Raw genomic sequence first — 21969 nt, 5'->3', positions numbered from 1 at the left:
TATTTGTGTAGATAGAACATGCCATTTCTGGATTATTTCACATAAACTGGCATTTATTTTTCTGTATGACTTTTACAAGAAAAAAAAGGTTGATTATCATATCTCAGCTGAAAGTGATGAGTCTGTTGCAATTGTATAAATTGGGCCAAACATTAGCGATCCACGACTAACGGCTTATATGGGCGGCTAAAGGAAAACAGCCCTTGAAAGCAGATCCTTTTGAATCAAGGACCTCACAGTTAACATGGCTAGTGGAAAACTATTTACATGCCGGGATCTTCCAAAATGACTCAGATTCCACAACCCACTCTAGAAACTGTAATGAGCCAGCGAGGGAACTTAGGCTTGCTGTTTATGCGAACTGGTGACAGTCCTAAGCAGTGACCTAAGTCATGTTTACTCTTCGATGCACTGGAAATTGTAACATACAGCATCGTCATCAACAAACCCTAGCTTACTTGATTGGCATCGCGTGTCTTGTTTCTAAATAAAATCATGTAATTATTAGTCTGGCTGCACTAATTCTTTACTCCGTACCGTAACCTACACGGTTGAGTTTGACTGGTGTGGAGCCTGTCTCTGCAGACCCATCCCCTCCCCTTTCCTCTGAGCTCATTCAAAGTCAGCTCCACCAGCCATTCTGCTTCACCTGCGCGTGTCTGTGAGGCCAGATGCTCGCTGTGCCTGTCCTCTGCTGGGAAGCTTCTTCCACCTCCAGGCCTCACCTTAATTGTCACTTGGTCAGAATGGCCTTCCGTGAGCAGAGTGGGTCACCCTCCATTCTCTGTCACAGAGCTTTGATTCTTTCCTCCCGGACACCTAACTTTAGTTCTGATAGTTTCCTCCATTTATGTATTTGTGTTCATGTCCCCGTAAAGCACGGGCTTGAGGAAAGTAGAAACATCACATTCATCCACGAGAAGACTGGTATATCTCCAGGACTTACTCTGGTCCCTGCACATGGCAGATGTCAAAAATACCTTCTTTCTGTTGAAAAAAATAGACTGGAAATTTCCTTGAAGGGCAGGCCTGGGCTCAGCCATATTTCTTTCCTCACAATATGTAACTGTACATAGAATTACACTCATTGGCACTCCCATTAATTTCTCTTAAGGAATAAAATTATGGTGCCTAGTGGGTAGCAGAGTCCAGCAAGCATTAGAGAAATGCCCGTCAATGCTTCCTTATTCTCCACTCCACCCTATTAGAAGAGCAGACCATGGCCCCTAAAATTTTACAGGCCCCAAAGAAAAATCATCCGGAAACTTAAGGGCATTCTTGTGTCCTTAGAAGTTTACTGGCTGTTTTTTAATTATCCCTCAAAACATAATGCATTCTTACAGAGCAGGCTGGTAAAGTGGGAATGGTACGGTTTTCCAGGTATCTCTTATTTAGGAGGAAGGAAAGGAAAGCAGTAGTTCTTCTCCTGGAGAAGAACCCTGCTGAAGGTAACACTGCATGAAGCCCTGGCTTCTAACACGACTATTCCAGCATGTGTGCCCGGCCCCACAGTCTGCCAGCTGCCTCCGTTTCTGGCCCAAGACCTTCCCTCATTCCCTCATTCCATCATTCTGGTACTAGCTGATGAAACGTAGGAAATAAAACAAGACAAGATTTTCTAGTAGCTATTTGGCACTGACCAGATTTAGGAAGGGAAGTCAACACGGTATAAAAATCGACTCTTGCTTGAGTATGACCAGGGCAGTTTCTGCGTGAAGATTTCAAAGGCTCATCAGAGGAGTGGTACTGGTCGCTTTGGAGCTCCATGTAGGTGAGCTTCCAGCTAGACATGTGGTGCAGTTTCCTGAATCAGACCAGCAGCAGTCCCAGGGTCGAGGAACCACTTAGGCTGTCCTGACCCGAAGATTCTTGTGATGACATGATCATGAGATTTGTGTGGGTCCCTCCTGTGGCTCCTGTGACTGATGTGGGGCATTTGTGCAAACACTGGGAAAACCTGCCCTAGCATCGGAGAGTCACTGGGGGCTTGGCGGTGGCTGCAGGGGTAGAAGTGAAACAAAGTCACACAGCCTAAGAGGAGGTTCTTCATAAGTCCACTGCTTAAAATGGATCTTTTCTTTCAGACTGTCACATTAAATCAGCATTAGGCCTTGACTCCGTAATGTGATCACAGGAATAAATGTTTGAATGAGTTTACAACTCTCAAAATCATGTTTTAGTAACATGCAACCCCAGAATGGCTTCCTTTGGAAACCCCATGTCTATTCTATTGGACGTTATTTAATTAGCCCATTGTTACGAGTGGTTATTATATCATGACATTGCCTTGACTGTTGATAGTTCCTCACTACCTAAGGGCAAAGCAACAGGAAGTTTCACTACCTTATTGCAGTGTGTGTGTGAGAAACAGATTATCTTGATGTCACCCTTATTTGTTTCTAAACAGGTGAATACTGAAAATAGCCTCATGAAAGTGTAGAGTAATGCTTTGAATTTAAGGCTACTTAACATCATTACAATTGCAATGTGCCTTTGCAATTCCAGTGCAATTGGAATGTGCCTTTGTGTTAGTTTGCATTCTTTGTCTCTGATTTTACAGCTGTTGACTTGTTGCTGGAGTATATGCATTGCTATTTCGCATTGGCTTGATTTTTATTCATTCATTGGACAAATGTATGCTTAGGTAGGTAGGTAGGTAGATAGAAAAATAGATAGATAGATAGATAGATAGATAGATAGATAGATAGAAAGAAAGAAAGGAGGGAAGGAAGGAAGGAGGGATTACATCAACTACAAATGTGTATACATCATTGTTTAGGTGCTCCTGGAGTTTGGACAAGTTTTAAAAACTTAGACGTTTGAATATATCCAGGGAGCTTCCTATATGACTATAAAACATGTTGTGTAACAATGTAAAATTGTTCCCAAAGTCTGATAGAACACACTTCTCTCCTATAATTCTCAAGAAGAGGGTATATTTAGATAGAAGGGCTCCTTTGGAGAATTCACATGTCTGGTGTACTCCCACAGATACATGTAAGCCTCCTAGAAGGACACGCTGTAGTGGTTGAGGTTGACTTTGCCGAAGTTCTCAACTTTTGAGAGTGTTTTGATGTATGATTGGTGTAGAGGAAGGGGAAAAAGTTTGTTAAGCACCATGATTCACATGGAAGTGTCTGCAAACCAGATCTAATAAATACATACCACCACATCCAAACTATGAACTTCCAATTTAACTTCTGGTAGACAGACCTCCAAAATGCATGTAATTCCTCGAAAGCCACCCAACTTAAAGGGACATTGAATAAGACAGGACCTTAGCTAGTTGCAATGAAAACGTCTTTCTTAAGCCAATCTTATAAAAATGGATGATGCTGGTAATGCATTGCTGTGGTCCCTCCCAGGGCCAAGGGGTGGGCTTGGGCAAGGGAGGACCTGCAACTTCAACTTCATTCCCTGGACAACAAATTTCGTTTGGGAAGAATCAAAGAGAAACACAGATTGGAGATTGTCTTTCCTCTTTTGTTTTTATAATTCCAACATGTTTTGATGTTTTACTAGAAACATTAATGGACTCAGCATTATCTAAATTTTCCCTTTCCAGGCAGGGTTATTGACCACAGATGTATCCATCCCACTACGTCTGGCTGACAAGCCTTCCTATTTCAGTCATCTGGAGAAAATGGCTCACTCTCTTCTCTGTTCCTTACTTATCATCTATGGATCAGTCTGTTGATCTATCAATCTACCTTTCTTTATGACCATGTTTCAGATTCAAGTATGCTGTTTCCTGTGGCTCATGACATTAGGTGGGGACATAGGAACCCTCATGACATATAGAAAAGGCCACTACACCAAGCATCTGGGCTCTGATCCCTGCTCAGCTTCTAATTTACTGTGTGCCTTGAAAGGGAGCTATTCTCCCTTCTGGGCTTTGAGTAACTCCCTCAGGTAGTTAGTACACGGGTCGGGCCGAGTCGGTGCTTTCTAGGAGTCCACGGGTTCTGCAGAGGTGCCGTAGGAGTGGTTAACCCCTCATTCTTGCTTTGAGCAGAGGACCGCTGCTTTCTTGCTGTATTATATGCTACATTAGAGTTTGTTTCAGGGTTGTTGTCTTGGAATGGTTATACTGTGAAAAAAAATGAAGGCAATTTTTAAATAAAAGTTGTCCCAAATCTTGTGGAATATTTTGCGATGACCTGGGAATTTTTTTAATAGTTCTGTTGCGTTGGCCAAAAAGTTCATTACTTTTTTTTCCCGTGAGAAGGCTCTAATAGTGCTTAGTTGTCTTTAACTCCATTCAAAACAATTTTGCTGGATCCTGTTGTGACAGCTGTCATACTAGCATGCATTTAAAAAAACATCAAAATTGGTGAATTTGAGGGTAACCGTTATAATATTGAAATGGAAGAAAATATGCAGCATTTTTGGTATATGTGTGACTATATCAAGGAAGGTAAAAACATAGTAAAAAAAGATTTGGGCAATGTGTGCAGAAGGCACTGTAACTGATGAAAATTGTCAGAAGTGGTTTGTGAAGTTCGTGGTGTTAAAGATTTCTTGCTGGATGATGTTCCACAGTTGGGTAGAACGGTTTAAATCAATAGCATTGAAATGGAGACCTGAATTGAGAACAATCAATGTTCTGCCACACGGGAGGTAGCCGACATATTCAAAATATCCAAATCAATAAAGATATTGGCAAAAATGAAAAAAATATGTCTTATTTTATGGAAAAAACCTAAACAGACTTTTTGGCCACCCAATAATTTCATCACAGAGCTCAGAATTTGAATTTGTATTTGTTCAAAGTTTGTTTTGAATTTGCTGTGTTGGGAGACATTATTCTACACCAGTGGTATGCAACCTTGTCTATACTTTAAGGTCATCTGGGGAACTTTAAAAATGCTGACGCCTGGGTGCTAGCCTTGTGACTGTTATTTCAGGAACCTGAGTGGAGGTGTTTTGCATAGCTCCACAGGTGCCTCTGAGGGCGTCAGGGTTGAGAACACCCAGCAGAAGTAATCACTGAATTCTGGCAAGTTCTAACAATCTGTGTAGGAAAACAAATCACACACGTGATACCCATCTCCCCGGTCCCATGGTGATGTTGATTGGACCTGGCGTTTCTGTTTTACAGCTGAGTAATTGTAAGTCTCCCATTAGTCGGGATGACATCGTAGGAAAGACAGTTGGTGTGACAGCCTTATCTGTAGCTTCCACGCACTCACGTGGGAGGAATTCCCTGTGGTTTGACCTACCTGCAAGAGCCAAAGACTGTTATGCTTGTCCTTACCCTGCAGCCACACACAAAGGGTCAAGTTCACTCATCTTAAATCAGGTCATTCATAAAATTAGTTGGTTGGAATCAAAGAACATTTCAGATATGATTATAAGACTCTGGGATCATTTCCTTATTTTAGAGAATATGATTTAATAGAAAATTAAGGCCTAATTTCCTTCAGATTTATAAGGCATTTTTCCCTTCTGATTAATCTTTGTAAAAAGGCCAGTGAGCAATGACTTTGTAATGTTCCCATGTTGTTACAGCTCTGACCTACAGAATTATAAGGAGCTGAGTAATAAAATAGAGATTTTCTTATACCATAAACCTCACCGCTTCGTTGAGGACCCAGTGCTTTGGAAGCCTCAAAAGGAAATTTGCAAAGATTCAAATAGAACTTGCCATGGTGTTTGGCTTGAACTTTTGTACATCTCCAGACAGCAGCTGATTTCATAGTGGATGGGGAACTATTCATCCATTCATCACTTAACTTACACATGCATTTCTTCACTTACTCATTCCATACACATGTATTGAAACATACACTAGGGCCTGGTTTCAGGGCCAGGGTTGTGTTCAAGATGAGACAGATGTTGTGGAGGCCTCTTCCTGAGCATTTCTGTTGACGACAACTAACAGTTCACTTGGTTTCTCAAGTGGAATTTCACTGATGCCTAAAGGCAATGAGCTCTCTGGGGAGATCTTTAGAGTTTAGGCATACATTTTAACGATTACCTAAAAACCATAAAATAATATTCTGAGCTATCTGGAAGACAACCCAATAGTCAAGGATGTGATTTTGGGGCCCACATTTTTTTCTCACCCTGGTCACTTTGGCACCACATGCCACCGATTTGCTTGCTATTGAATAAAATGAGAACAAACAGAAGCAGGTGTTATTCTCAGGGAATGACGTGTGCCTCTGTGAGGACCACATGGAGGAGAAAGCCTCACAGAAAGGTCGTGCAGCACTTTGAATGGAGAAAAGCAGTCGGGGCCCTGTTGCCTTGTGGCCTGTGGCAGAATAGGGATGACATACACAGCAGAGGCTGTGCCAAAGCCCTTGCTACCACGGCATGCAGTTTAGTTTTAGCAGGTCATCTCCCTTCGTACTTAGTCAGTGACTCCCCATTTTGAATGATTCGTGTGGGTAGCTTTGTTTGCATTTAATTTTTACATTTGGCATGGTTTTATAATTTTCTGGAAGTGGTAAGTTTACTTACCTTTGTGTTGGTACCTAATTAGTAGTGCTGTTATAAAGATAATTTGTGTCAACAGGGGGGATTTGGGAAAGCAGTCTTACTTTAAAGGGCAGAGGCATATTAGTGAACATTGACAAACATTTTTCTGACATATCTTACTCTACGAAATCACTGTTTAACTACCTCACTCCTCCCCTTAGCCTGCAAGCCCCTGAAAGGCCTGTGTGTACCCTACTTGACTTTGGGGCTCCTTTATGTTTATTAAATAGATGAGCTGACTGATACCAATCAGAATTGTCTGATACATAAGGAATAACTTTAAGGGTAGTGACTTCTCTGTCGAGGGAACCATATAAGCACAGTCTGTGTGCCATCAGCTCCCCCTGTGAACTTGGGAATAGAGAGAAGATCAAAATTGTTACTTTTGCCACTAAACTTTCTAGAAATTAAGAATGATTGCACTTGAGGTCATTATCCCTCCCTCCCCCCCAAAAATTGTCTGAATAGTATTACAACACCAGTGAACTATCGGGCTGATTTTATTTTCCCCGACGAATTCCACATTTTACCCTCAGGACTTTGACAGATTGAGAGTGCCTCCCTCACACAGGTGTGGGGGTCTGCAAGACATTTGGAAAGTGGCCTCCTAGGCATCCCATGACGTGTGTGTATGTGGCTGTCCCGACACACGTGATGAGACATGGCCGTGTAAACAGAGAGGACTAAAGCAGGCATCCAGAGGGGCCCCTTTGTCCAGAGGAAACAGGTTTTCAGAGGCTTCAGGAGGGTGGGAACGTGCAGACGGCAGCCGGCCATGTCTCTCCATCAGCCGAATTGTTTCCTTCCTTTCTTCCCGCCCCCTCTCAGCAGTTTTATGTGAGCGCCTCTCTCTCACCTCATGTATTTCAGATGCCCCAGGAACAGTACGCTCACCACCGGAGCGCCATGCCCGGCTCCGAGGGGCCGCAGGTGTACAAAGTGGGGATTTATGGCTGGCGGAAAAGATGTCTGTATTTCTTTGTCCTGCTCCTGATGATTTTAATCCTGGTGAACTTGGCCATGACCATCTGGATTCTCAAAGTCATGAACTTCACAATTGTAAGTAAAACCACCCAACTTTCTGTAGCTCTCCTTGGGGGAAGGAGATGTGTGGAAAGACCACTGCGAAAAGGAATATAGAAAAGCCATGGTCGTGAGATTCAAAATATCCTGCAATCTGGTGTTCTGGTTAAAAAAATTCTGCTCACATTACACATGAGGATGGACTTCTATCTGATCTCAATTCCTCAGAGGCTGGTTACCCAGTTTAGAGCCAATTTCTCCCTACACTATCTCATGCATGCGTCCCCTCCATCGTGACAATAGTGGTCTGTATCCTGTAGTTTGCAAGCACTTCGGGTAAATAATGCAGGAGGAAATAGGGGAGAAATCAAAGTATTGAGTGTTCCCAAATTTTAGTAGTGATTATGAAAGGTTTTGTGAAATGTTGGGAATTATCTAAGAATTTTAATTGTCTACTTGTACCTGGTAGCCCTTTGCCATGATTAATGGGCGTCTCCATGATTAGGGTGCAGGCGCTGTCTTTGCCATCATGACCTGGGTGAGATGCAAGTAAGGGGTGTGGGGCCGTGCTTCTTTATTAAAGAATTTGTGTTTGTGCGGCTTTGACAAAATTTTTGCTATTGGTGCCACTATACTGTTTGAATATTTACTTATTGAAGTTCAAATGAAAAGAAAATCTTGAGAAAATTATTTCTGGAGTTACTCTGAGGTTTGTCCGCACCCCCCGCCCTGAGATTTCTAGCAATTTTAGCAAGATAAGTGATTTTAGCTATTAGTGAGTTCATAGAGGGTACTGATCAGCTGCCCTTGGAATGCAGTGTGTTCTTGGGATGTCAAAAGTAAGTAGTTACAATGTCAGAAGTAACTAGTTACATTATCAAAAATACATCTTGTTTGATAAAGAAAAGTGACCATGACACAATGAACAGAAAGGTTTTCTTGTGACACTCCCAAACAGGGTACGGATATTTACCTTTTCTGAATTATAACATTCATTTCTTATCCTTAACACTCTCTGCATCATCTCACCCCCTTGCCGGGGTAGTATCATCTACTTCGTCTGCCCTGCCTGGCAGAAACTCTCCTGATACACCTTTAGCTCCTTTTGTGTAGCGCTTATGATGCATATCTCTCCCGGCAATAGTTTTTACACGTGCTTCCCAGGCAGACAGGACTGAGCAAGGGCTGCGTCTTTTCTCTGTGCACCTTCATTTGTCACTGATGGGAGGAGCTACTGGTGCTTCATTAGGACTTAACCTGGACTCCGAAGCCCAGGTTAGCCCATCCGTAGCCCATCGCCTACGGCAATGGCGTCAGAATGGCTCATTTGTTGATGCTTCTAGTTAGAGGTAGGGAACTAATCCAAAAATAACCTTAATTTTACAGATTTTTTTTCTTGAGGAGAAAAAATAGTTCCATTCTTAGGAAAATATAGACAGTCTTTGGAATTACAACATTAAGTTTGGAAGAGGATGCAGGTCGATCTCCAGGGGAGTGTAGGGGTTCAAGGTGAAATGCTCTCTCCCCACCAGTGACTTTCAACCTCTTTTATCTTGTGGCACGCACAAGCTAATTGCTGAAATTCTGCAACTTACCAAAGAATATATTTTTATGGATATAGTAAAAAATATACTTCTTACTGATATGATGACAAATATAATTTTGATTCATTCACAACAGACAGATACTGTTGTGTTGCCTATTGTCATTATTTTTACTTGACAGTCTAAGGGGAAAGAGGTTAGTGCCCCTGACTAAATAGTCAGGTACTGCATGTTTTAAAAAGTTCTTGCAACACACAGGTTGGAAATTGTTACTCTAAACTAGTAGAACACATTAGCTTATTTCTGAGTTAGACTCAGTAGACACTTTTTGGACTTTGGACTTCTTTTTTTACAGACAGACTTCAGGGAAGTGTTTGAAGCAGGCGAGAGAGATGTAATCACGTTTGTGGTCTAAATGCTTGCTCAGGTGAGGATGCAGTATAAAGGGAAAACTTTCTCAGCGTTTAGGGCTCTAATGGGTATCCTGAGTCCAAGTGCCCCCAGTCGCCATTTGTTAATGTCCATGTTCTGTGATGTTTTTATTCTGTGTTTTACAAACTTGGAAAGTGGAAAACTTCTGCACTGCAATATTTAATAAGGGAAGACTGAGGTGGGGTGATAGAATAGAGAATAAAGATTCAAAAGACTTTCAAAAGATGGAATAGGCACATCTAACCACCTACTGGTTGGAGGTGGCAGCTGAGGTGTTAGAAGACACCCTGGAGCTCTGGTGCCCAGGTTCTGGATGGCGAGATGGTTGGAGCATGGGGCCCAGGAAGCAAGACAGAATTTCTTATCTTCCTACTGGAGCTGCACCAAAACTCCTGTATTCCCCTGAACCCCCTGTTTGGGGCATTTTTGTTGCTTTTACCTAGTTTGGGATGAAGTTAATGTATAGAACCTGAAAGATTTATGAGTGTGATGAATATGAACTCAAACATTGACAACTGTGATATAATACAAAGGCGGCTTCCGGAGTGTGTTTAATCTGGCACTTAATATTGCGAGGTATATTTAAATGTATACTGAGTGACAATTCATTCTGAGTGTGTGTAGTTTAGGGAGCAACACAGCATTAAAGTAATAATCTATGTGAAATAGGCTATTTCCCATTGTTAACTCAATTGATTGCCAAAGTTGAAAGTCCTTAAGGCTTTACCGAACCAAGCACTTACTGAGGTGAGAATAATGCCATTATTAGCCATAATTGGTGCTTTAGAACAGTAAATGCATTTGAGCAAATAGGGCTGAAGCGTCAGAAAATTGGTCTTTCCCTGTAAGTTCAGAGCATATTTTTCCATCAGTCACAGTGTAAAACATATTCTTTTAGAATTATAATTCTCTTCCACAAAAAAATAACTTACAGTGAAGATCTTGAAAGTGAGTGTGGTATTAACCAGCCTTTTATTGGAGAAAGTTGGGATGAAAGTGCAAAGGAAATCAACGAGATGACAGTTGAGCATTTTCCGCAAGGATTCAGAAAGACTGCCAGCAGGAAAGAGGGGTTATTTTGTACCCCTGGAATATTCAATAATTTTGGCATTGGGAAAGCTCACACTATAATCCAACCCTCTGAGTAATCACCAACCAAGAGAACGACGTCGTCGAGGGTGTTTCTGAGGACTTGGCGGTTTATCCAAGAGTCGATATCCAGCATCTGCAGTCGTCGGCTTGCGTTCTGTGCCCTCCCCAGGGATGGTTGCTGGAAGAGCACGTCCATTACAACTGTCTGCGCAAACGTCCAACCAAGTTTTCTGTGTCCCAGATGTAAATCAGAAGAAAAATGACTTTGTTCTCCTGCGCTCTTACCAGAATATTCATGTGTTCATGACTAGGCAGGGCAGCAAGTTCCCACCTCTCCCCGCAGCTTCCCCCTGAGTGGAGGAGTGTGTGGTTTATTATACTGCAAAGACCCATGAGTCAACCTGCCCTAGATTATTGCTCACAGTGCTGTGCAAAGCAACTAATATTCATCACACATCTGTTGTGTGCTAGTCCCAGTGCTAGGCACTTAAAACATCTCACTTAATTTTTAAAACAACTCTACTGTATTTTAGATAAAGAAAACCCAAGGATCAGAGAAGTGGAGTGACTTCCTGAAAGATGCACAGCTAGTATGTAAAACAGTGCTTACCTCCTAAGCCCAATGCCTTCCACTACACCGTGCCTCCTCCCCGAATTGCCACAATGATCCAGCTCTTCAATAAAACTCCGAAGCTGGCAAAACAGTGCCTTGGCTTTGTTGCTCACCTGAATCATCCTGTCACAAATTTCTCTCCCACCTGAGGTGTCCACTGACATTGTCTGCCTAGAGCACTTTCCTGGTGGTGCTGAATGCTCAGCCCTCGTCCATAGCTGATGGCTCTGCCCCTCCACGCTCCCCACCCTGTGTTTTAGCTCCTTGTTGTGTTCATGGAAACATTAAATGTAAACTTATTGATAATATCTGTGTCATAGGCTGGTGTGAAAACTCAGCATGTTAATTGATGTTAAGCATTTGCAGCGGTGTCCAATCCATACAAAGACTCGATCTTGGCCATGGAAAGTCACAAGTGACCCCACACCGCAGTGTAGAAGTTAAGGGCTCAGACTCCGGAGATGGTGGCTCTAGGGACAGATTTGCGTTTTGTTACTTACTTTGGCAAAGTTTCTCAGTCTCTCTGTGCTGCAGTTTCCTGGGAGTAACAGTGATACCCACCTACTCACAGGGTGGTTGTGAAGAGCAAATGAGGTGATAAGTGTAAGGTGCTGAGAATGGAGCTTGGTGGATAGTAGGTGCTTCATGTGAGTGTTTGCAACCACCATTATCGTCATTCATTGGGTTCATTTTGTGCCAGACACTCTGCTGTTGTGATTAGTGTTACCTAACTGAACCCTTCAGCCGGTCGGTGCTGTGATGATAGCAGCTTCACAAGGGAGGAGGCAGGCTCAGTACCTTGATCTCATGGCTCTACCGCGGGAGAGCAGAACTGGAATCCAGGCGGTCTGACTATGCAGCCTGGTCTGTTAGCTGGTTCGATGCCATGTGGGCAGAGCAGAAAGCCCCAGCATAAGGGTCAGGGGACTGGATGCCTAGCCAGCCAGGGACTGTGTCACCTTGTTCCTGGGGCTCAGCCTAGAGGTGAATGTGCTGATGTAGGTGTCCCTGAAGTCTGTAGGGTACCATCCTATTTAGACACTTGGGTTTTGTCTTCCAGGCTTCACCTTGACTGGGTGAGACCTCGCTCTGTAAAGGGTTTCTGCTTCTGCCAATGCATTCTAGGAGCCAGTCTAAAGAACTTGGCCTCAGAGACCTCCCAAAATACTTTAGTATTGATCATCTACATGACCATTTAGCACAGGTGGTTAAGAAGTGGCAAAACTTAGAAGGCATGGGAATTATCAATAGTTGGCCTGATCTTTTAGCCTGCTGTGACTGTGAAATCATTCATTGTTAGATGAAATAGGGACTTGAAAGTCACCTCATTGGATGTGCTCATTTGGCCAATGATTGAACCAAAGTAGACAGCAAGGCTGCCTGACACAGCCTCAGTGCCCCAACCATGCTGGAACTTCTCAGAGGCAGGGTTTGTGTTCTCTTCACGTGCGGCCTCTATCTAGTATACAGTTGGCTTTCAATATGTGTGTGTTCATGGTCAGCTGCTTTGATGCATACCACTGACAAAATAACGGGCGTCAAGTTCATGGTCAGTGTTGGGCACATGGTAGCTCCTCAATGAAGTATAACTTTCTCTACCTGTGTTTAGTAGATCTCCTAACTTCTATTTTTCTTCCTATCATCAAAATTACATAATTCAAACCATTGAATTTGGGATTGTGTAAGAAATGAATGTCCCCCCATTTAATAAAAACTTCTACAGAACTTACTTTATAATTTCCCCAGAGAATCCTCATAAAAACCCTACAAGGCAGGCACTCCGGTGACCCACATTTTACAGGTGGGGAAGCAGAGGCTCAGAGAAGTGCAGTTGCTTACACAAGGCTGCGCTGTCAGTGAGCGCAAAGGTGGAATCCAGTCAACAGGAGTCTGACTCGTGAGCCCAGGTCCTCGATCGGGACACTGTGCTGCCCACTTTCCAAGTGCTGCTTTTTATGAAGACAAATTGAATTTGTTCAGTGCAGTGTCTACAGCATGGTTGATTTGCCCTACAGTGAGATAAAGGCCCACAGAGGGTCAGAGGAAGGCTTTCTAATGCTTGTGAATTGGACGCCTTGCAACACAGTAAAAGCCAGAGAGAATGTCCGGTGTGTTCCATCTCTCAGGACACTGACACACCATCTGTTTGGGGGAGATTCTGGGAATTGTGACCCAGTCCCACTAACTCAGGTGGAGAGGAGTGAGGGCACCCATGCCATGGACAGGGAGAGGGGTCCCTTGGGACCCTGAGGGCACAGAAGCATGGGCGAGCCCCACAGCAGTGGGACCTGGAGCATGTCAGCAACCAAGGCTCCTCTGGGGATGACCATCCTCTGGCTTTCCTGGACCACATGGCATTAATCTTGTCCTGGAACATTCTCTTGTCTTTGCTGGCCTGGTCCCTATACCCTTGCTGTGCTACTGATTAGCTCCCTGTGTTTGTCTGGGTCTTCTTCCTCTCAGCCTGAGTGTGACTGTCTCTGCCTTTGACCTTCCCTGTACCATGGCCTCTCTATTTCAGCTCTCCCCTCTGCCAGCCCCAGTGTCTTATTACCCAGGTGAAAGCCTGGAGAGGGAACTGCCTTGGCTCAGCAGACTTTCCACATCACACTGGCACTCCCTTGCTGGCCCGCAGACCCAGTGAGATGTCCTGGCAGCTGTGGCCATGGCCATGGCCATGGCTGGGAGGACATAGCTGCGCACTCTCAGAGGCCAGCTCCTTGAGTGGCCAGGCCAGGTTCTCCCTCCCATTAACGAGGTCAGGATTCATACACAAATAGCATCCACATTTCATCTTCTTTGTTCTTAAGCTTTTCTCCTTTATTCTCCAAAGTCCTCCAATTTAGCTCACATTTTGTGTTTCATGGGCGGGGGTGGCAGGGGAGAGAAGGGGCATGGGCAGCCAGTACTTAGTATTTTCCTGGCTGCTTCTAGTCAGCTGTGAGCTCCAGAAGACACTAACCTTATATTACTCATCTCTGTATCTATAGCTTTAAGCACCTTGCTTATTAGCACATATCAGATACTTAGAATGTTTACTGAATAAATGAGTGACAAAAATACGAATAGGCAATCAGTTTAAATTAAAATATATGAAGATGTGTTAATAGAGCCTTATATTGCTTTTAAAATGAAGTATTAGTAGATTTATTAAGGAAAGACAGGTTATAAATGAGATGAGTGCTTGAATTTAATTATGAAAAGGTATTTTCTTTTTAAAAAAATATTTATTTATCTTTAGAGGGGAAGGGAAGGAGAGAAGGAGAGAAATATCAATGTGTGGTTGCCTCTCATGAGTCCCCTGCTGGGAACTGGCCTGCAACCCAGGCATGTGCCCTGACTGGGAATCAAACCTCAATCGTGTGGTTCTCAGGCCCATGCTCAATCCACTGAGCTACACCAGCCAGGGCTGAAAAGGTATTTTCAATATAGACACTCCCTCCTCTGTATCAGCTACCAGCTACATTTTAATTACATGGGAAGAAAAAAGTAATAATAGAGTGTGAAACAGCATGGAAGCGGGAGACATCATCCTAATTAACCCAGATTTGCTTAGCCAATGAGAGAAAGTGATATGACTGACTGGCTGTAGGGTACTTTCCCTTCCATGCTGTTCATGAATGGATCGCATGTGAGAGTAGCGCCCCCTTCAGTGCAGATGCCAGCTTCACTTGGGGGCTTGGAAAGGCTTCCACATGGAGAACGTCACGCTTCCATCCCTCCCTGCTTAGACTCCTGTGGTCTCTTCCAACCCATTAGCTCTACTACATCAACCTGAACAATGGCCACGGTGTTATTTTTCGAGGCAGCATGAAAATTGCAGGAAAACAAAAAACAAAAATTGATTCTGACCCATGAGCAATCCTGGGATATGGCTCCGCCATGTCCTGTTTTGTTTGAGGCTCCCTGTATTTTATACCTTTGCATAAAAGCAAATCATGTGGGTCATTATAATTGCTGCAAAATGCTATAAACCAAGCTTGCTACAGATGTATACAATTTATTCGGCAAATTGGTTTCAGTTCAGTCAGTAGTTCTCAAGCACACTATTTGTGCAGGACACTGTTCTGTGTGGACACGAAAGATTATAATCAAGAAAATCTTGTACTTTAATAGATCATAACTACTGGGAAGAAAAACGTGTAAATTTAATGCATTCCAAAAAGTGACATATATTTTAAGGGAGTATGGAGAAGAAATCAGCTAAAGCTAGACGGCCCTGGAAGACTCCTTCAGTGTGGAAGGGTGGTGAGGCCTTTTGCCTGCTGTTCAGTGCAGAGGAAGCACCATGATTGTGGCCTAAAAGTGGGATTCAAACTTGGTCGTGAAGCCTCAGCTGCTGTGCTTCCAGGATCGAGAGCTCAGGGCTCTGGGGAGAACATGAGGGGGCGGAGGGGAGGGTGACACCAGTCAAGTCCAACAGGATGCAGATTATACTCTGGAGAGGTCACACTGAGAAGCTGAAGAGCCAATTATAAATGAATTGCTGTGCAACACTAGCCTGTTATTTGGATCCTATCTGTGACCCCTGCCACTGTTAAAGTTTTCATACACCCAAAATTTGTCTTTATGCATCTAGAACTGAAAAAAATAAAGTCAGAAAATCTCCCTGGAAATACTGCTGTCTTCAGGGTATCACACATAGCCACTCACATGTGGAATTGTTAGGTATACTCAGCGACATGGCTGTGAACTCTGAATAACTCTCAAGAAGTGGATGTTGTGACCATGTCTAGTGAATCTCATCCCTCTTACTGAGGCATTAAGCAATTGTAGGAGAGAATGTCCAAATTTCCAGGGTTGTGTTACCATGAGGGTCAGTTTTTCCACAGCAGATGGGATTTCTTCAGGCTGTAAAAAGAAACCCAGTAACTATGAGGAGACTTCAGGCCAGTTGGGTTGCTTGCGAGTCATTAGTTAGGATTTCTACACCAAGGTGGCTCTGCATGAGCACCCAAATACATAAAGAAAATCTTAGAGGACTTCAAGAAAGATATTGATGGCAATACAATTATAGTAGGGGATTTTAACACCCCACTGTCAAAAATGGACAGATCTTCCAAACAAAATATCAACAAAGATATTGCAGCATTGAACAAAGCCCTAGATGAAATGGACTTTACTGATATATATAGAGCTCTTCATCCCAAAGAAGCTAAATACACATTCTTTTCAAATGTGCATGGAACATTTTCAAAGATAGACCACATGATAGGACACAAAACAAGCCTCAACAAATTCAAGAAAATGAGAATCATATCAAGCATTTTCTCTGATCACAAGGGACTGAAACTAGAAACCAACTCCAAGGAAGAAAAAACTCGAAACACTCAAAATCATGGAGATTGAATAGCATACTATTCAACAATGAATGGGTCAAGAATGAGAATAGGGAAGAAATCAAGAAGTTTCTGGAAACAAAAGAAAATGACCCCACAACAGTCCAAAACTTATGGGACACAGCAAAGGCAGTCCTGAGAGGGAAGTTCATGGTGATACAGGCCTACCTAAAAAGGATAGAAATATTTCAAATAAACAACCTAACCCTACACCTACAAGAACTCGAGGAACAACAACAAAGAAAACCCAAAGCAAGTACAAAGAAGGAAATGGCCAAGATCAGAGCAGAATTAAATGACACAGAGATGAAAAGCACAATTCTAAGGATCAATAAATTCAGGGCTGGCTCTTTGAAAAGATAAACAAAATCAACAAGCCTTTAAGCAGGCTCATCAAGGAAAAAAGAGAGAGGACCCAAATAAACACAATCAGAAATGAAAGAGGAGAGATTACACCTGACACCACAGAAATAGAAGGGATTGTTAGAAATTACTATGAAAAACTGTATGCCAATAAATTTCAAAACCTAGGTGAAATGGACAAATTTCTAGAAAAATATAATCTTCCAAAACTCAATGAAGAAGAGCAGAAAGCCTGAACAGACCAATAACAGCAGATGAAACTGAAGCAGTAATCAAAAAATTCCTGACACACAGAAGCCCTGGACCAAATGCTTTCACAGGAGAATTCTACAAAGCATTTAAGGAAGAGCTAACCCCTGTCCTTCTCAGACTATTCCAAAAAATCCAAAATGATGGAAGACTCCCAAACTCTTTTTATAAAGCCAGGGTCATCCTAATCCCAAAACCAGATAAAGATAAAACAACAAAAAAAGAAAACTTTCAGGCCAATGTCACTGATGAGCATAGATGCTAAAATCCTCAAAAAATACTGGCAAATCACATCCAACAATACATTAAAAAGATCATGCACCATGACCAAGTGGGATTCATCCCAGGGATGCAAGGATGGTTCAGTATTCGCAAATCAGTAAACGTAATACATCACATAAACAAAAGCAAAGACAAAAAGCACATGATCATTCAGTAGATGCAGAAAAAGCATTTGATAAGGTACAGCACCCATTTATGATAAAAACACTCAGCAAAGTGGTAATAGTTGGAGCATTCCTCAACATAATAAAGGCCGTATATGAGAGACCTACAGCCAACATCATACTCAATGGGCAAAAACTAAAATCTTTTCCACTAAGATCAAGAACAAGACAAGGCTGTCCACTTTCACCACTTCTATTCAATATAGTATTGGAAGTTTTAGCCATAGTGATCAGAAAAGAAAAGGAAATAAAAGGCATCCAAATTGGAAAGGAGGAAGCAAAACTGTCATTGTTTGCAGATGACATGATATTGTACATGGAAAATCCTATAGGCTCTACCAAAAAACTGCTCGAACCAATAAATAAATTTGGCAAAAAAAGTCAGTATCCAGGAATCAAAGGCATTTTTGTATACCAACAATGAAACAGCAGAAGCAGAAATCAAGAAAAAAAATCCTATTTGATATAGCAAAAAAAAAAAAGAAAATACCTAGGAATAAACCTAACCAAAGAGGTAAAAGACCTGTATGCAAAAAAGTATACAACACTGAAGAAATAAATCAAGAAAGACACAAACAAATGGAAACATATACCGTATTCATGGATTAGAAGAATTAACATCATCAAAATGTCCATACTACCCAAAGCAATTTACAGATTCAATGCAATACCTATTAAAGTACCAAGGGTATATTTCACAGACATAGAACAAACACTTCAAAAATTTATACAGAACCATAAGTGACCCCGAATAGCAGCCACAATTTTGAGAAAGAAGAACAAAGTAGGAGGGATCACAATACCTGATATCAAACTGTATTATAAGGCCACTGTAGTCAAAACAGCCTGGTACGGGCATAAAAACAAGCACATGGACCAGTGGAACAGAACAGAAAGCCCAGAAATAAACCCAACTCTCTACAGTCAATTAATATTTGACAAAGGGGGCAACAACATAAAATGGAGTAAAGATAGCCTCTTCAACAAATGGTGTTAGGAGAAGTGGACAACTACATGCAAAAAAGTGAAACTCTAGCACCAACTTACACCATACACCGAAATAATTTAAGGTGGATAAAAGACTTAAATATAAGCCATGACACCATTAAAGTCCTAGAGGAGAACATAGGCAGGAGAATCTCAGATATTTTATACAGCAATATTTTTAATGATATGTCCCCTAGAGCAAGGAATATAAAGGAAAGAATAAACAAATGGCATCTCATCAAAATAAAAAGCTCTGCAAATCTAAAGAAAACAGTATTAAAATAGAAAGAGAACCAACCATATGGGAAAACGTATTTGCCAATGATACCTCACACAAGGGGTTAATTTCCAAAATATATAAAGAACTCACACGACTTCACTCTAAGAAGACAACTAACCCAATTAGAAAATGGGAAAAGGACTTGAACAGACACTTCTCCAAGGAGGACATTACAGAGGATCCAGAGACACATGGAAAGATGCTCAGTATCGGTAGCTATCAGAGAAATGCAAATTAAAACTACAATGAGATACGATTTCACACCACTCAGAATGGCCATCATAAAGCAACAAACAACAAGTGTTGGAGAGGTTGTGGGAAAAAGGGGACTCTGGTCCACTGTTGGTGGGATTGCAGACTGATACAACCATTATGGAAAACAGTATGGAATTTTCTCAGAAATCTAAAAATGGATCTGCCTTTTGACCCAGCAATTCAACTGTTAGGAGCATATCCTAAGAACCCTGAAACACCAATCCAAAAGAATTTATGCACCCTAATGTTCATAGCAGCACAATTTACAATAGCCAAGTGTTGAAGGCAACCTAGGTGCCCATTAGTAAATGAATGGATCCAAAAACTATAGTACATTTTCACAATGGAATTCTATGCAGCAGAAAGAAAGGAGCTCCTACCTTTCGCAACAGCATGGATGGAACTAGAAAGTGTTATGCTGAGTGAAATAAGCCAGGCGGTGAAAGACAAATACCATATGATCTCACCTTTAACAGAAAGCTAAACAACAAAACAAACAAGCAAGCAAAATATAACCAAAGACACTGAAATAGAGAACAGGTTGACACGGACCAGAGGGGAGAGGGAAAAGAACTTCAGGGGAAAAGGGGGAAGGGTTTACAGGAACAAGTATAAAGGACACATGGACAAAAACTAGAGGGAGTGGAAATGGGAGGGAGGTGAGGAGAGCTGGGTGGGTGGGCTGGGATGGGAGTAAAAGACAGAAACTGTACTTGAACAACAATTAAAATAAAAAAATAAAAATAAGGTGGCTTTGCTTATCATTGGCCTAGAACTGTGCTGTCCAGTGTGGGGATGAAAGTAAATAAGACAAAGACACAGCACCTCAGTGGTATCCACTGCACCACCAACATTCAACAGCCCCTGGTGTTACTAGTATCATTAATGGCAGAGCAGATATAAAATATTTCCATTACTGCAGAGAGTTCTTGGTTATAAAACAGGTCTGCAGTTGACTGGCCTGTCTCTTAGAGAGGCCTTGAAGGGTGAGCTAAAACCTTGAACAAGGAAGTTTTCCATTCCTCTCCTTATAACAGTGTTTGCCTTTCCTCTGTCTGCCCTAGGCAGTGTGTAAGACCTGGAGCCATGGAAATGAGGTAGGAAAGAAAAGATGCAAAAGAACTCAATTTAACAGAAAGAGGAGAAAGTCTCTCATAATCTGGTGAACATTTGGCCCAAAATAACTGTGTGAGACTGGGAAAGATTTTTCATCTTGCCTGTGAGGAGGAAGGCAGAACTTTGTTGGGTGAGGACCTGTGTGGAGGGGGAGACTCAGGGGCCATTTCTGAGTCTTACTCTCCAAATATGTAAAATACGCGGTTGGGAACAGGTGGTGCATGATGTCCTCCATAGCTCAAATAGTTTCTGTGTCGACTTGTTGTGCCCTTCCATCACTCTGACGCCCACTGAGAGAAATCAAATCACTTTTTCATTTAGAATTGTGTTTGTTTGCTTGCACTATATTTAGTTAGACAATCCAAGATGGTAAATGCCAGGAAATACATCTCATGTGCCTTTCTTAATTTTTAATTTTAATCTATTCAATTATTTAATGAATCATTGGTCTCATTATCTATTGCTACACAACAAACCACCCCAGAAGTTAGTGGCTTAGTAGAAAAGTGATGCTTTCTTTGTCTTGCTCAGGAATCTCCAGTTGGGGCAGAGCTCAGTGGGAATAGCTTCTCTGAGCTCCCTAATATCCATCAAGCACTTGAGCTGGGGAGGCTCCAAGGCTGAGGTTGCCTCACCAGCTGGAGCTGGAGTCATCTGGAGGCCTGTTTACTTACCTGCATGGGTGGTTGGTGGTGGCTGTGAGCTGGGACCTCAGCCAGCCAGAACACCTGCACACGGCCCCTCCTCCGTGGGCCAATTGGGGCTTCCTGTCCACATGGGAGCCGGGTTCAAGAATGTGTTCCTCTTAAATGGTGGGAGCATATCACCCTATTAGGGACCAGACTCCAAAGTCAGGTAGCCCCCCTTCCTCTTTACTCTGCCAGTCTAGGCAGACCCAGGATCCTGTCAAGATTCACAGGGATGACACATAGACTCCCTCTGAACAGGGGACATTGCAATAGTGGGTTGAATGGTAGCTGCCCTCTGCCCCAAAAGAAGATAAGTCCTTGGCTTAATCCCTGGGACCTATGAAAATTAACCTTATATACATTAAGGATCTTGAAGTGAAGAGATCATCCTGGATTATCTTGTCGTGACTCCAGTGGCCACTGTTTTTATGAGTCAGGTGCAGGAAGATATGACAAGGTGGGGAGCAGGCAGTATGACTGTAGAGGCAGAAGTTGGAGAAGTGCCACCCCGAGGACTGCCGGCTGCCCCGGAAGGCAGGAGGCAGAGAGTGGACTCTCCTCTAGAGTCTGCCAAGGAGGCGTGGCTCCGCTGACACCTTCAGTTTGGACCTCTGGCTTCCAGAACTGGGAGAGAATGAGATCTGTTGTCTCAAGCTATCAGCTTTGTAGTGATTTGTTATGGAAGCCACAGGGAACTAAGACAGAGACAGTGTTAGTGATCTTTGGAAAGTACAATCTACCCCAACAATCCAACAGCTGCTATGAACCATACAAATGCCACACCTTATGTTGAGCACAGTGCCACGTCCCTACCTGTGTTTGCTCTCTTGTCCCTCACAATGGCACTGTGAGGGGCAGGCTGTCATTGCCCCTTTATCTATGAGGAGACTAAAGCACAGAGAATGTACTCAACCTCCCCCACTTCTTCAGCTAGTAAGTGAAGGAATCAGTAGATCCAGAAATGTCTAACTTGAACGTTCATGCTTTTAATGGAAATGCTTACTCTCAAAATATGTCGTAACCAGTAATAGGTTTATTGCGTAACATTCAATGGC

The 21969-nt window shown here is 42.5% G+C and overlaps 1 protein-coding gene across 1 annotated transcript in view; it reads left to right on the top strand.

The window, feature by feature from the left end:
• SGCD (sarcoglycan delta) overlaps positions 1-21969 on the top strand; it is a 359332-nt gene that overhangs the window by 12817 nt on the left and 324546 nt on the right. The window contains exon 2 of the mRNA XM_037044827.1: positions 7357-7545. Within this exon, the coding sequence (XP_036900722.1) occupies positions 7357-7545 (189 nt within the window). The remainder of the gene's footprint in view (positions 1-7356; positions 7546-21969) is intronic.

This window comes from Sturnira hondurensis, unplaced genomic scaffold (genome assembly GCF_014824575.4).
Source record: "Sturnira hondurensis isolate 20B ecotype Veracruz unplaced genomic scaffold, ASM1482457v3 Scaffold0004152, whole genome shotgun sequence".
NCBI classification, from domain to species: Eukaryota; Metazoa; Chordata; class Mammalia; order Chiroptera; family Phyllostomidae; genus Sturnira; species Sturnira hondurensis.
This window is presented reverse-complemented; position numbering and strand designations above follow the sequence as displayed.